A 16,249-nucleotide genomic window follows, 5' to 3' on the forward strand; every position below is an offset into this window, starting at 1 on the left:
GAGGCTAAATAAAAATCTAACTATCAAACCCGCTGACAAGGGTGGGGCAGTGGTTGTCCAAACCACCCAGGCCTATGACACAGAGTGCAGGAGACTGCTCTCTGACAAGAGGAACTACCAGGTCTTAACTGAAGACCCCACTGAATCACTACGAGTGCAGATAGGGGGTATGGTCGAAGAGGCTCTTGCACATGACTGGATAACCAAAAAAGAGTCTGAATTTTTGATTCAGAACAATCCACGTACTCCTTATTTTTACACCATTCCTAAGGTGCATAAAAACTTAGACAATCCTCCTGGACGGCCCATTGTGTCTGGCATATCGTCAATCTTGGAACCTCTATCCAAGTTTGCCGATGCCTTCTTGAGACCCATTGTACAGGCCACTGACACGTACCTGAGAGACACCAAATCGGTACTCCAACTATTACAAAACCAAACTTTTGATACCGCCTCTCAAATGCTCCTCAGTCTGGACGTGGAGAGCCTGTATACCAGCCTCCCACATGATGAGACCTTGCAAATTATGGAGGAGGTACTGCACTCGACTAACTGGGAATACCACACTCCCAGGAATGTAGTGTTGGAATGTATTTCACTAGCACTTACAAAAAATTTCTTCGAGTATGAGGGCACCCTCTACTGGCAGAAGCATGGTACGAGCATGGGTAGCACCTTTGCCCCAAGTCTGGCGGGTTTGTATGTCCACCATCTTGAATCCACTAAGATTCTGCATCCAGACAATCCGCACAGGGCAAGGATTCATACCTGGCGGAGATATATAGATGACATTTTGGTCATCTGGGAAGGAGATGAGACCACAGTATCTGAATTCATCCACTGGTTGAACACACAGAATGCATTCCTTAGATTCACACATCAGGTGTCAAATGAGAGCATGGTGTTCCTGGACTTAAACATCTATCATCAAGCGGGCATCCTTAAAACAGAGACCCACTTCAAACCGACGGCTAGGAACTGTCTCCTCAGATTTGACAGCTTTCATCCGCGTCATCTGAGGGAGAACTTACCGTACGGACAGTTCCTACGTCTACGTCGGAACTGTAGTGACATCAACAAGTACAAATCTCAGGCAAAAGACCTCAGTACAAAACTGAGACAGAGACAGTATCCTGAAACTGTGATCCAAAAGGCTATGAAAAGGGCTAGAAATAATAACCGTGAGTCCCTCCTGGAGGATAATCCAAGGAGTGACAACAAAGGGGAAAGAACAGTATGTGTCACAACATATAGCCCAGTTACAAACCAGGTGACAAAACTGGTCAATAGACATTGGCGCACACTGACAAGCGGAAGTCTGTCTTTTGAAAAACCTCTGTTTGCACACAGAAGGGGTAAGAACTTAAGAGACATGCTTGTCCACACGAGACCATTGCCCAAAAAAAGTGACCAGCCAAGACTGCAGGGCATTCACGGCCACCACCCATGTGGAAACTGTAACAATTGTCACCTCACCAAAAAAAGCCTTTCCTTGACCTTTTCGAACGGGACAAAGTGGGACCAACGTGTTTTTACGAATTGTAACAGTAAAAATGTTGTGTACTTGATCACGTGTCCCTGCAGGAAAGAGTATGTGGGTATGACTACGAGACAAGTAAAAACAAGACTCAATGAGCACAAAAGTAATATCAGGTGCAAAAAACTCACAACGAAAATGTCTGCCCATTTTATTGAACATCAACACTGTGTCAACGAGTTACAGTGGACGATAATAGAACAACTGCCCTCTGATGTTGGCCTTCTGGAAAAAGAACAGAGATGGGTGTTCCGTCTTGGCACTGATGTCACAGGGCTTAATGATTCCATTCCTTGGAATCTCTTGAGATGAACTGCAATCATAATGGCCTCCACGAACCTGTATGTGTGGGTATATTAAGTGAGACAATCACCAATGGGATAATCCCTAAACTTCTTTTCTCCCATCTGAACTATGAACATCAGATAGCTAATGGGGCCATTTATAACTCAATCAGGGTTTGGAAACCACACCCCTTTTCTGTATATCTCCCGTTCCGACATAGAATACCATTACCCCCTCTAGAATGTATGGCGAATTACCGCTTTGTTAATCACCACGAAGTGTTTTCGTTTCCTGTTACTTTGGAAAGTAAGCACGCATGCGCGCTACACCGCCAAGTCTTCCTGCCACATTTGTAGGAGAGTGCGCATGCTTGAAACATCTCCAGGTCTCCATTCCCAGGGTGTCTATCCTTTGCGCATGCGCGGTGACTATATTTGTCTGCGCATGCGCGGGTTACACCCTCACTGTTTGGTAGGCGCATGCGCAATGTATAGCGGGAACAGAGCGCGCAACACCGGACTCCCTCGGTTCACAAAGTCCATACTTGGGCATCTACCGGGTCTCATTATTCAATTAACCGATGCTAATGAGCCTTTGGCAGAATATAAAGGAGGGTACTGACGCGATAAACGCTCACTTCATCGGAGCCGCGTTGAGGGAAGGCAGGCAACTAGCCATTGCAGTAACCGTGAGTTTTGGGTTAAAAATAGGAGCTTGAGTATGGCACATTGGTGTATTGATACCTACTCCAAATTAAATCCCATATACTAATGTTTCTATAGGTCATTTTCTGAACAGAAAAGACGGATCCCCCAATAACACGCACAGGCTCATGAGGTCTTTATTTTGAATACCTAAAGTAAGCTGTGAAATTATCTGTTCTTGTGCTCTATTTCCATCTGAGTAGAGACTAAGTTCATATTCTGTGTCTTTATATGTATATACTGTGCTATGTCCTTGTGAGTTTATTTTTTATTTTTTCTTTTTACATTTTTCTCAGGGCTCCATCATTTTTTGGATTTACCCTGCTGAACTTTGAGAAGCTATATTTTGGGAAGCTCTTCTCTGAGTACCTGTGCATCTTAAGACCAATATGTTTATGTATGCTTTCTCTTTACAGGTTTTTCAACGCCAATTGGGCGCAACGACACCTACCTGTATATTTAACACGGTTAGGTACATTACACATTGCTGTAATTCATTTTACACTTTTACATTTACATGTGAGTAAGGGGAGGGTAAGTGCTATCCTTGTCCTGAAGAAGGAACCTCTGAGTTCCGAAACATGTTGACACTTTTCACAGTGGTTGTAATACCTTAATTAGTATTGTACCAACCACGCCTTGCACTTTTTTAATAATACCAGCCGGGGATTTAATAAATTTTGTTTCACCCACGCGCCAGGTATTTTTTAACCATTTTTTCACCTCACCTCACTCACACTTTTGTAGACACACACCCCCTCACATAGTCCACTTCTTTATTGGTACTACACCTATCAAACCTATCATGTCTCTTCTGCTAGGGCTTTATTATAAAGTAAATCATTTTATAGCAGTATGTGGCAGATTAAGTGCATGACACCAGGAGTTTCTTTTCAAACGCGCCCAGACTCAGAATTTAGTGACCTATACTTGGTGTTATTGTCCTCCGATCCGTTGTTATTCTATAAGAATAGATATACAAGATCTGAAGATTATAAAAGAAAGCAATTGGTACCATATGTTTACCTGGCATTTTAAATAAATGATATACCATTTTATATTTTTGTCCAGAGTGCTTCACTGCAGAGATGGCGGACATTTTGTTTCTGGTGGATGAGTCGTGGAGCGTGGGTGACAGTAATTTCCAATTAATCAAGGACTTCCTCAGCAGCATTATCAGCTCCTTCCAGAACGCCATCACAGTTGGAAAAGATGGCATCCGCTTCGGAGTGGCATTATATGGGGATGCACCTCGGTGAGTCTGGCTTTTTCCATGGGTGCTAGCTCGCAAGCGCAAGAAAGACCGCACCTTAAATTCTGTGTCAGGATAATCTTCCTATTTTCTAAGTGGTTTATCTCACAATTCTGTTGGCAGATTACAGCACACAATGATGAAATGAACATCTAATTTATGAAAAGTACTTGTATAGACAAATGGACATTTATGACAGGTGTTGACGCCCAGATCCATACAGTATCGGCATGTACCTGTCAACTGAATATACATACACTTTTCTTGGTCTTCAACTTTCTTTTTGCTCTCCCAATTAACCTTGTACCAGGCATTTTTCTTGTTTGTTTATCTTTTTATTTAAAAGCATTTATAAAAAAGGCCTCATGCCACAAGAACTAAATATTCCTGTTGCTTTCTGACAGTGCATTGCACTGTATGAAATGGGATTTTGCCCTCACAAATGGCATTTTTATCAACATAAGAAAGACTTGGTAAATACTTCAAATCTACCTTACCCTACAAACACAGCCAGTATCAACAGAGGAAAAACATATGCATTCGGTCCTGCCCTCTAGTCTCAGGCCTTCCCAAAAACCTCGAAACTGACACGAATACAAAACCAGATCAGACTCTGAGCCACGATGGAAACATTTAGAAAGTCATACCCTGGGCTACCAAAATGTGCAATGCCACAGTAATGGGAGACCCTGCACTATACATGTAGAAATTAACAATACGTATAACTTAGCTATGTTCTTGGAGCTGCTAACAGAGAAAACAGAAATCTTTGTCATGCCTGCAGTACTAGGGTTTGTAACCTCTAGAATACAAAAGAAATACAAAACAGACCACAGTTCACCACAAATTAAGGATGTCAATGACAAAGTCAATGAATCGAAGCTGAGAGGGACTTCTGGAAGAGGAAAGTCGAAAACTAGAAACCAAAGATAGCAAGGTCTTCTCTTTGATGAAACCTCTTTTTGAAAACAAGATGACAAAGCACTGAACACCATAAGGAAAGAAAGAGGCTCAACCCATTCTGTAGGCGTTCAAGCACCTCCTAAGAAGACACGGACTTCTGAATACCCAGCCATTTCATTGGTATGGCCAAAAGTGGCCCTTAGGTACAGAGACGTTTTAAGGCTGCGGCCCGGAACCTCTTTAGTGGGGCCTCTTATTAACCGTTCAAGATAGTCCCACTATTTAGAGATATAAAATAACAGGTTGTTTACTTACTTTCTTTTTTTGAGCCAGCCCAGGCTGTCCGCCGGGTCCCCTGCCTGAGTTAAAGAAAATTCCTGTTTTATTCTGGTTTGTTTCAGCAGCCACTCTAACCTTTCAAATTGCATAGGCTCAAACTTCCTGCAATGGCCTTTACCTTTATTCAACATGGGACACTTACTGTGCAGAAAAGATTGGCATGGTGTGGTCCATGTGACTGCATCGTCCATTTGGAGGTGGTGCGATCACAGCGTGCTGCCTCCTAGCTATGAATATCTGTTGCTCCCCGCATAGGCAGTGCTTTAAACAAAAGCTCCCATCAGCACTGCATACGCAAATTATTCCTACAGATTAGCTACAGTGTGACAACATAGATTGTGGGTAGTAGGCGTGCTCAGACCTCCAGTCTCTGCTTTTCTAGTATGCCATGTTTCATGTGCAGTGCGACATTATATGCTCCTTCAATGATGGCACCATCCATGTGGAGAAGCCACTTGTCCGGTGCGTTCGCAGCCTAGTGCCACCTGACAGAGAGTTCTAGTTCCTCACAGAGCAGGGACTGGAGTGCAATGAACACAAAAAGCTCCCTCCATATGCACAGGCCCAAAAGGTGAGATGCAAGTTCACAGCACCACATGCAGCGGGCATGTTGAAGCTCATAATCTCTCTGCTTCTCTGTTGCGGGCTAGCCAGAGACAAACTGTTGGCGTCAGGGTTGGGCCCAGGTGTAGGCTGGCAAAGGAAAAGGACTGTCATGGATCGAGCCAAAGTCATCAAGGGTGTGCACAAGCTAAAAGTGGGTACCAAACTCAGAGTTGTTCTGAACAGGAGTCCCCACATTATGTTTTTCCCGGGCACTTCAAAATCCTTAAGATGTCCCTGTTTAGGTAGACTAAGAAGGTTGTACATCTACCTACTCCATGAGGAGAGCCACAGGTGGTTCTTGCCGAGATACCACCCATTGAGCCGTGACTACACTGACAATGACCCTGACTATTCCATGCCAATCCAGAGGAAGATTGATGTTTTTCTCACAAAGGTATGCCTTCATCCTCATAACGAAGAAAGACGGAACCCAGTGGTCTATACTGGATCTCCAATCATTGATGGATCACACTAGAAATAGTCAAGAGAACGATGCTTGAGGATGATCCCCAGCCTTTTGATGTGAAGGAAACATGCTGCCAAATCTACATGCCCTGCAGAATTCACAGTAGATGAAAACATTACCATTTCACTCAATGGTCATTTAAGATAAAATCAGCACCAGGCAGATAAAACAATTGTTATCAGTTGTGGCGATCCTTCACAGGAAAGACGCCGATCATGTACATCACTCCATCAGTGTCTGGCTGATGAAGGAACATTCACTACCACAGGCTAACAAGAGACAAACCAAAATAATATACTTGATTCCACAGTAAACATCATGAAATCGAACTTCAAGTCTGATCAGCAAGCTACCTTCTCAGAAACAAAGATAAATACCAAAAGGGCTATTGCTGTAACTCAACAGAACAGAATCATCATCTCTCCATAAACTCCCCTTTGACCAGCCCAACAGGCTCTTACGGTGAGGGAAATGAGGAAGCGATGGAGAACGATGGAATCATGTATTCATCTGGTATCATGTGCCGTAATGCTCTTACGTCCACTCCAAGACTGATTCAACCTTCAGTGGTCATTAGCTTGTTGAGAGTGGTAAGGTATCCTGGTCTGGAGGTCACTAAGGATTAATTCCTTGCACTGGCGGGATGTGCACAATTCATCTTAGGAGGAGAACTTCTCAAGTTCTGGCTCATTAGTGATGAAAATGACAGACCTATCTTTGTGAGGATGGGACACGCATGCATGATCTGAAGTCCAAATCACATGGCGGCGCACTTTTCTATGGACCCTATGCTTGCTGCCTTACATTGGCTTGACAAAAAATTGTAAGTCGTGCAAACTTTAAAAGTCACCAATGAGAAATAGAAATCACCAGCAGCAGCTCCTCCGCTATGATGGATGAACGTTGCCTCCTCACCCCTCCCCTGGCCAGTCTCAAAATGTAAAAAATAAAACAATGAGTAAACGTATTTATTATCGGGTTTTTTTCCGCCAAATTGAATGAGTCTTGAAAGCGGAGCCATCGTGGGGCAAGTCACGAAAGTGAGTGGTGGTCACTGCCTTCAGTGTGCATGTGGGTTTGGCTGGCCATCTCAAGACGGCCAAACCAACATGCACACTGAAGCTGCCTGGTTGCTGGGTCGGAGATCCCTGGGAGACCCAAAACAAAATTATGATACTTGGTGAAATTGGAAAGGATTTAACATATTGTCTTTGGTACATAATGTGTCACCAGTAGAATGGGATATAAAACATATTTTATCTTTTATTCTCCACATATTAGGCAAAGGGTTATCATGTGTCTCAGTAAAGGTACATATGCCAACATTAACAGCCCCCATTAGGAGAGAACATGCAGCCTGACAGATAGAGGAGCAATATTGAAAACCTTTGAGAAAATCATAGAAAATGTTTTATTACCACTAGTAAGAACCTCCTGTTCCAAGCTAAGAATATATAATTTAGTTCTTTCTGAGTCCGTCTGTTGAACTCATGCACAATGCAACAACAAGATATTATTATGGATCCATGGGGACATCTATTATTTGCCCTCTATTTAACTCACAATATTTTACCTGATTGCTGGAAGCATGCAGCTGGGCACGAACGTTTGTGAAGTTGCTTTCTCTCCTATAAGCATACCCCTGGGTGTTGATATTGTTTTTTCGAGGACTTGCCTTGAAGTCTTCTTAGGGGAGTTACTGTACGAAAAATGTGATGACACCTCTGTAAAAAGTGTTCTCAAGATGCTTCTTGTGTGCAGTGTAAAGACAGGTAAAAACCTATTGGTTACAGCATTACGTTTAAATACAGTGCAGCAGTGACCATGTTAAAATTTAAGTTTGAAAATGTTTACCCACCAAAATTAAAACTTGTTACAAACGTGCAAATGTGTTAAGGCCCAGGTTTGGGCGTTCACCATCAGACTAACTGTCCTCGCGTTTTCTTTCAATAGAACTGAAACATTAGCAGAACCAGACTTCAAGGGTGATACCTACTTGTCCACTGCAGTTTCCTGCACATTAAAATTTCGAACTACTAAACCCTGGCACGCGGCAGGGATGTTGATGGAGTAAAATCACAGATATGTTTTAAGCCACACCATTTTTGCTTGGGAAAACGCACATATAACACACGTAATTACATACACTGGAAAAGTAGAATGTTAACAGCAGTCTGTGTTTGCTACCAAGATGTCTGCTTGTTGGTCCTATGATTGTGGGACCCCTGGGAGGCGATTTATAATCCTTGCTCACCCTTGTCCACTGTCTGTTTCCAGGCAAGCAATTTATTTTACACACTAGGACCGTATAGAAATCGCCCAGCTTCTCCCCAGTTTTGGTAATTTCGATATAGTTTATCAATATTTTGAGTGTCTGTCTCGCTTTTCTATTTCTATCACTTTTTGTGTTTATTGCAGCAATGCCCACTCGGAATACGGGTTGTGACCTAAAGGCCAGAGCTGCCAACTTTGGAAGCAGAACCAGGATCAAGCCCCGACGTCCTGTAATTCTGGGCAAACCACTTCCTCTTCCTGTCTATAACAAGTGAATCAGACCCTGTGCTTGTGATCTGGTGCTTGTGTAAAGTGTTCCAATGCCTCTGGGACAATAAAAACAGCAAGAAATTTTTAGATACATAAACAAGTTACAACTGTGCCCTTTCTATATGTCCTGTTTGTAGCTGAGAAAGATCGAACATGTCCCTACAGAAGCAGGATTATTTTTTTAAATAAAATAAATAAAAATAACCCCTCTCCCACTAAATATCATGGCTAAATCCTATTAATATAATCTGCGACATAGAAACTGGGGTAAATGCATTGAAGGGTTTCCTTAAGAGCACAAGACTACTTCCAATAACAACTGGAGAAAAAGGTTAAGCTTAGATTCAGAGCAGTGTCCTGCCTGGCATAAGTTATTTGCCTCATCAAGGGCAGTAAAGCAACTACAATACAATACCCGTCCTGGCACATGCTAATACCATGACACTCAGTGGTTGGGTACGCAATTGTAGTTCATACAGGCAGTATAATAATTCCATTAAACTATGTGACAGTCTTACACTTACATAAGACAAGATTTCTGTAGGACCTGTCCATTGCCCAGTAGTGTACCAGTCCACGGCTTTTTAAGCACCTATCACCACTGATTAGACTTGAATAACTCATGAAATCTGTCACATACTGCTGCCCTCTGAGTGTATGTCATAATACATCTAGTACTGGCACAGTACAGATTTATTAAGACAAGGTGTTCGATATCAAACACCATAGATTTCAGTAAAGCCATCATGTAGCTGGGAAACTCGTAATTACCAGTGGCCAGTACATATGTTGAAGATGGCTTTGATGTTCACTTGAACAATCTAGAAATTGAACTAGAAAGCGCAGGGGCATATCTGCTCCTGCAGAAATGTCCTCACGTGTAATATAATGCACCCTGCCTTAGGGCTATTAGGCCTGCTGTAGGGGTGCCTTACATATAAAGCATGCAGTGTCTGTGGGCATGGCGCACAGGGTGTGCCATATTGTGGTTTCAGAATGGTTTGCACTATTTCACGCAGCCTGCAATGGTAGTTAAGATGAATTTGGGTGCGCATCCCTTAGGGTGGCACAATACCTGCTGCAGCCCTTAGGGACCCTCTTTAGTACCCATGCTGTAGGTACCAGGGGTACCATTTACTAGGGACTTACAGGGTTGCTAAAGTCCTTGCCAACTGGTGCACAATTTGATTTTACCTTCTTTTAGGGAAAGAGCCCTGGCACTGGAACCTGGCTAGCAGGCTCCAGTGCACTGTCAGATAAAAAAACAGAACATAGGGGCATATGTAGGTAATCTCCATTTTGCGATTCTGAAATAGCAATTTTTAAGGAATTGCTATTTGAGAATCGCAAAATGGAATGTAGGTAATAATTAGCAATTTTTTTGCGATTACCTAATATTCCTTAATTGCGATTAGCAAATTGCGAATCGCAATTAAGGAATGAGTGTCCCATTCATTCCTATGGGCCAAGAGGCCCAATGAAGGGGGATACATTCTCAAATTGCGATTTTCTATGAGAAAATCGCAATTTGAGAATCGCAATTCCAAGGGTGCCAGGGTGTCCAGAGGACACCTGTTGCACCCCTGGAATGTGCCTGTAAGTACATGTGGCGCACAGACATGCCCTAAGGACATGTCTGTGCACCACATGGCACTTTGATTTTTTTTAAAAAATGCATTATTAAAGGAAATCGCAAAATACCATCTACTTGGAGTAGGTGGTATTTTGCGATTCCTTAAGCCTGAATCGCATTTTTTAATTGACTCCTACATAGCATTTAAGGAATCACAAAATTGTGATTCCTTAAATGCTTGAGCAAAATAAGGAATCGCAATTTTTGCGATTCCTTATTTTGCTAATATGCACCTACATATCAAAACGCCGTTTGCGATTCGCAAACGCCAACATTTGCCGAATTTCAGCATTTGCGAATCGCAAACAGCTACCTACATATGTCCCATAGTAATTCTAATGGGGGTCAAAAAGTGGGGGTACAACTGCAGCAACATTCCAGTTTCCTACAACAACTTACTGAAGTAACCTGCAAAGTGGACTATGATCATAAGAAATACCATATAAGGACCAGGAGAGCAACTAAAAGCTGGCAGCTTTCCTGAACTCATAAACTCTCTCATGCACCTCTTCATTCATCACACTGCTAAGCACTACATCTCATAACACAATACCCTTACCTCAGTGGTCATCACACAAGACATGGAAACTCTTATCATTTAGCATTTAAATGAAGATAAGACACTTTAACCACACACCCTAATGTGTACCTTGCTACTAATGTAGGCAAGTGCCTCAGTGCTCCGCATAGGGGAAGGAAGCACTATATAAATGTTGCAATACAACACAGCTCTCTCTGGAATGGACAGAATTAAACATTGCAAGGGCCTGTGCCGAAAGAACATGCTTTTATTCATGTTGTTAATCAGGCTGTAGTCACAGGTAAGTCATTTGTCGCTTCCTTTCACCTTTTGGTTATACCTATTGTTAAACACGACGGAAAGCATGCTTCATGTTGTGGTATATGTGTCCAGGGTGTGGCATGGTGGCTGGTACAGGGCAGAGTGACAGATGTGCCCGGAGTAGCAAAGCACTGCCTGGAATACTGGGTGCTGAAAAAGAGTGCTGTGTCTGCACCCTATGTGCTCGATTTGGAGCACTATACAGTGAGTGTATGCTTTGTGTAGTGTTTCTTTAAAGATGGAAATGTTAAAAAAACATCAAACATGCCCCACAAAACCCAGAAAACTAGCTATTTCGTTGCTCATTAATGAAATTGTAGTTTTCCCTCATTGTCTTCAATATGTCTGAAATAGACAATTACAAAAATGACCAGCAGTGAATCAGTGGCTCCGGGGCTAGGGAATAGCTTTTTATGTAAGTTTAGTGATGACACTGGTGATTTATAAAAATCTGCCACTATACAAGCATGTGTGGAATAAAGATGGTAGACGGCCAATATAAATGCCAAACCACCAAAGCCTTTGGGCCTCATTTATGAGGCCTTGCGTCAGTTTTGCGCTTCCGATGCTTCACTTTTTGTGACGCATCGGCGGCGTAAAACATGCCTCCTGTTGCGCACTATTTACAAAGTGACGCATCTAAGCAGATGCGTCACTTTGTAAACCCCCTGCGCTACATTATATCTGCGTCAGGTATAATGTATGCAGAGGGGGCGTCCCCCCGCAAAAAGCCTCGTAATAGTGATGCAGTGAAATCTATGAGATTTCACTGCGTCACTTTTAGGACGCTGTTGCGTCAAAATCTTGCGCCTGCCTCACAGCAGGCGTAAGACTGATGCAAGCCCTTTCAGATGGGGCTTTCCCCATGTGAAAGGATGCATTGCTGGAGTTGCGTCACTTTTGTGACACACCCCAGCAATGCGTGACTTTTGCGCTTACAGATACGTCAGAAATACTGACGTATCTGTAACTCCTTGCGACATGATGAGTCATACTGTAAATATGACGCATCAATCATGTCGCAAGATGTGCGCACTGAGAAGTGGCGCATCGCTGCTTTCACGCAGCGATGCGTCATTTCTCACAAATGAGGCCCTTTGTCTTTAGCATTCTGTTGCTGTGCATGCCTTTACTGGTTTTTGAGCAGGTTTCTCATGGGATTTGCAATAAATTCTTATGTTGTTCTCCTGTAAAGAACAAAATGCCAGTTTTTTAACGAAACATCATGGTCTCTGTACTTTTTTTCAATTAATTGCATGTAATTCTTAGCTCTTTTGTAGCAAAGACTATTTATAAAGGATGTATTTGAAATCTTTGTAGAGGCAAACACCCCCATGCTGCCAAGTCGCATATGAAATATCATAGACGTACTGGGCATATTGTAAGTAAGACTATTTCACTGGAAATGTCAGTAGCCTTCCTGGAGCTCTGGTACCTCTGGAAATGTCAATCATGGAACCTCTTGATCACAGCCTCAGATGATCCCACTCTGATTTATGCATCTCCATTTTGTTTTCAGGATGAGTATAGAGCTTTCAGACTACGTCACTATTGAGGAAGTGCTACTGGCAGTGCGCGACCTTGCCTATGGAGGGGGTAACACAAGGACTGGTGATGCCCTGGCTTTCCTTGCAAATACTGTGTTCGACACATCCATTTCACGCGAGGAGGCTGCCAAGGTGAGCAGATGTTGGGGGTTTGACTACACCGTTTTCTGGCCATTTCTATTAACTCTGGATACTTGTTCTAGCAGATCCACAGTTTTAAAGAGCCTATGCTCTCCTTATGCTCTCCTTAGAATTTCAAGACATAACATCTTCCACTTTCGTTGTTGTTTAACTTTTAACTTGATATAATTAAAGAAACGGTTTTGTAGGATTATTTTATAAGCTTAAACTTAAGTAAAATGAATTATGAATCAAAAGGCCATTGCGAAAGCAATGATTTTATCTGTATGTGGATGTCAGAAGTGGGAGGGATATGAGGTGCAATCAGGTGGCTTGATTTTGGAGATTTTCTCACTAAATAATTCTATGGAGTTTTACAGTAGCCAATAAAATCTAGGTCCTGATGAAAGCAGTGACATACCAAGTCACATTTGCTGAAACATGTTGACCATACTGAACAACAGATATTATGTCAAATCTGTTTGCTTTCTCACATTTTAATATTGGGAGTTTTGAGGGAACTGGTTAAAATGTTTGCATCCACTCAATAGCTACCTAATTTTAACATCACTATTTTTTCACACATTTACTTTGGCACTGTAATTCAGTAACCCGCAGTAAAGCATTTTGGTAGTCCTACCAGCAAAAATCATCCTATCACTACTACACTGATAGATATACTGCATTTTCTCCTGGCTAAGGAGAGCCCAAATGATGTAGGGCGGAATCAGGCGGGAACTGATGGGCACTTTTTTCCAAGAAGGGAAATCTGAGTGCAGGATAACACATAGTCACGTTACTTTAACTATCACACAGTATTGTTGCTTTCAAAGTAGATTCGTAGTTTTTCTCTGACTCTCGGATACTATTTCTAGTCTTTTAGTTTTCTTTGTCAACATTCTTTGTGAAATTCCTTTTATCCATACTTGGATTTTCTGTTAGATCATAAAAACGTTATATAACAAGAACAATAGTCAAATTCATATTAATAGTCATATCACTTGAATATAGCTAATAAACCTCATCGTAAACAGATGATGTTATTTATTTCTATACAGATCCATAAAAACTACCATGTCTTGGATTTCTTGTAAAGGTGACAGTAATATCAGATTTCCTAAACTCATCCGGTAGCCAGTACCGTAAGCATACGCCTTCAACCTGAAGTGCTTTACCTGTAAGCAGGCTATCTTTGCGTGAGGCACCCTCAACAGGCATCTGTCTCCCAATCTCCCAATCTTACTAAGCACCTGTTCCACTATTCTGGATAGCCAGTGTTCAGGTCCCTTCCTCTTTTCTGTGCTGAAGATGTAGGTGAGAGCTTCAAACGTAACCATTTCTTCCAGCTTAAGCCAGAGTCGTCTCTGAAGGGTAAGGGAAATATGCTGTGTGTATTCCACAGTGGCCACCGCCATTGATAGGTTGTTCGGTACACGTTTTGGCCCGACTTACTACTTTTAAGGGGCTCCCAGAAAAACAATACAACAGGAGACAACGCTTAAACCCATTAAGGCGCTTGTGGAGGTCACCCTATTCTTTGCTTCCATATAAGGTTGCGTCTTACCTACTACATGGGTGCTTATATTAACAAGCACGGACAATTTGATTCAGACACTTCTCTAACAGCATCTATTAGTCAAAACAAAGCCCCACGGGTTCACTGCTGCAGAAATCCAAACTGATATGTGCATTGTAGTTTGACATATTGACATATTGTCTGATCGAGGACGATTGAGCAGCTCTGTCTATTCCGAGCTGCATACATTTCGACAATCAAGCAAATGGATAGATAACAAAACGCATGTTTAGTGTAAACGAGGTTCAAAAAATGTTACAGGCAAAAATGTCAGAACCAGTCCCCTTAAGAACTTACCAATCAAAATTCACCACCCATTATGATGCTCCTACAACTCACGCCATAAACAGTCAAATCCACAAACATGACCACATCTGTAAAGTAACAAACAAGAGACAAAGGACTATGACTGGTAAAATGTGGTGCACACGAACAAACACTGGAACACAGGCTCATCCAAACCCAGTATTGAAAATGCTGCCTTCATAAGCTTGTCACAGTGTGTTGTGACCTGAGTGCCCAACTGGATTGTTGTCTGGATCCCTATTGCGGATTTTTGTTGTCATAGGCAAACAGGGATAATGTGCGTGCGCCATGACAGAAGCCTGTCACATGCATTGTGGTCCTGTTGGCCAGGAAGGAGTTCCCAAAGCGCTACCCTCATAGTGGTGGAAGTCTACTACCTTCACCAGGAGTTAAGCAGCATGCTCACAGTGATGGCAGTATAGCATGTAGTGATCAGTAAGAGCGAAGAGGTCCTTTTAAAGCTGTGTCACTGGAGTGAGGCCTACCGGCTCCCTCAACTTTTTAAAAGTTCCTATGCTGTGCACTTAACTCACTCCTGGGCTTACATCAGTTAGATGTAGAGTGCTGCAATTAGCAGGAGTGTTGCTTCTGCACTGGTTGTACGTGTGCCGGGGAAGGGTAAAGTACTGGGAAAGACCAGTGTTATCATTGCATTCATGGTAAATACATGTACTAGGTATATGTATACTTGTGACAAATATATTGCATGAGAGATGTAGTGCTGTGCAGTGAGTACATAAGTAAAGCATGTGCTACGAGTATGTGTGCTTGCAAGAAGTAAAATACATGATGGGTGAAGTGACTAGCTGTGTAAGTTTTTGAATGTAGCACACCATGGTACAATATACAAAAGACTACAGTATTGAACAGTATGTGCAGAGAGAATGTGAATGCTTAATGTATGTGCTTCTGGGGTGGCACAATACATGGAGGTAACAGTACTGGTCACTGTGTGTGCTGTGTGTATACACAGAGTGAAAGTGGGCCTGTAATGGTACATCACATGTAAGACAGTGGGTTCCATTTTAGGAAGCCCAGGTCTGACTGGTGAAGACATGAGGAGTAGTGGAATTGCTTAAAACAGATTGTGTATTACTTCATTCCTGTTAGCTAGGTGGGATACCGTGGAGAAGATAGAGCTATTCCCCCTGTATACTTTAAAGGGTGCTCTTTGAAATAGCAAGAGATCACAAGGGAGGGGCCTGGACACATCTCAAGAAGGAAATGGGACTGACAAAGGATTCATAAAGAGTAGGGCTAGGATCCAGGGATTAAACCTTTGATGCACATATCACAGTTGCTGACATCAAGGTCTAAACTCTAGTCACTCCCTTGGCCTGTGTTGTGGGACTAGCAGCTTTGGAGTCTCTCCTGCTGTGACAGATATCTTTTCAAGACGTTGAAGAGAAAGTGTACACTTCAAAATAAGCAGAACCCCTACAGAAAACGTCAAAGACCCAGACCCTAAATCACATTTGGTGTCTGGGAATTGACTATAGGAAGGGGAGGGTAAGACCCCAAAAAATGAACCTCTGCCAAGCAGCTGGATGGGCTGTATGAGGAGGGGAAGCTTTGAAAGACTTCTGTCTG

The 16,249-nt window shown here is 42.5% G+C and overlaps 1 protein-coding gene across 1 annotated transcript in view; it reads left to right on the forward strand.

The window, feature by feature from the left end:
- The window catches only part of LOC144763327 (uncharacterized), a 1,153,250-nt gene that overhangs the window by 110,466 nt on the left and 1,026,535 nt on the right, over nt 1-16,249 (forward strand). Inside the window, exons 2-3 of the mRNA XM_078648815.1 lie at nt 3,598-3,781; nt 12,630-12,789. Coding sequence (XP_078504941.1) covers nt 3,598-3,781; nt 12,630-12,789 — 344 coding nt within the window. The remainder of the gene's footprint in view (nt 1-3,597; nt 3,782-12,629; nt 12,790-16,249) is intronic.

The sequence above is a fragment of the Lissotriton helveticus genome, chromosome 1_1 (genome assembly GCF_964261635.1).
Source record: "Lissotriton helveticus chromosome 1_1, aLisHel1.1, whole genome shotgun sequence".
Lineage (NCBI taxonomy): Eukaryota > Metazoa > Chordata > Amphibia > Caudata > Salamandridae > Lissotriton > Lissotriton helveticus.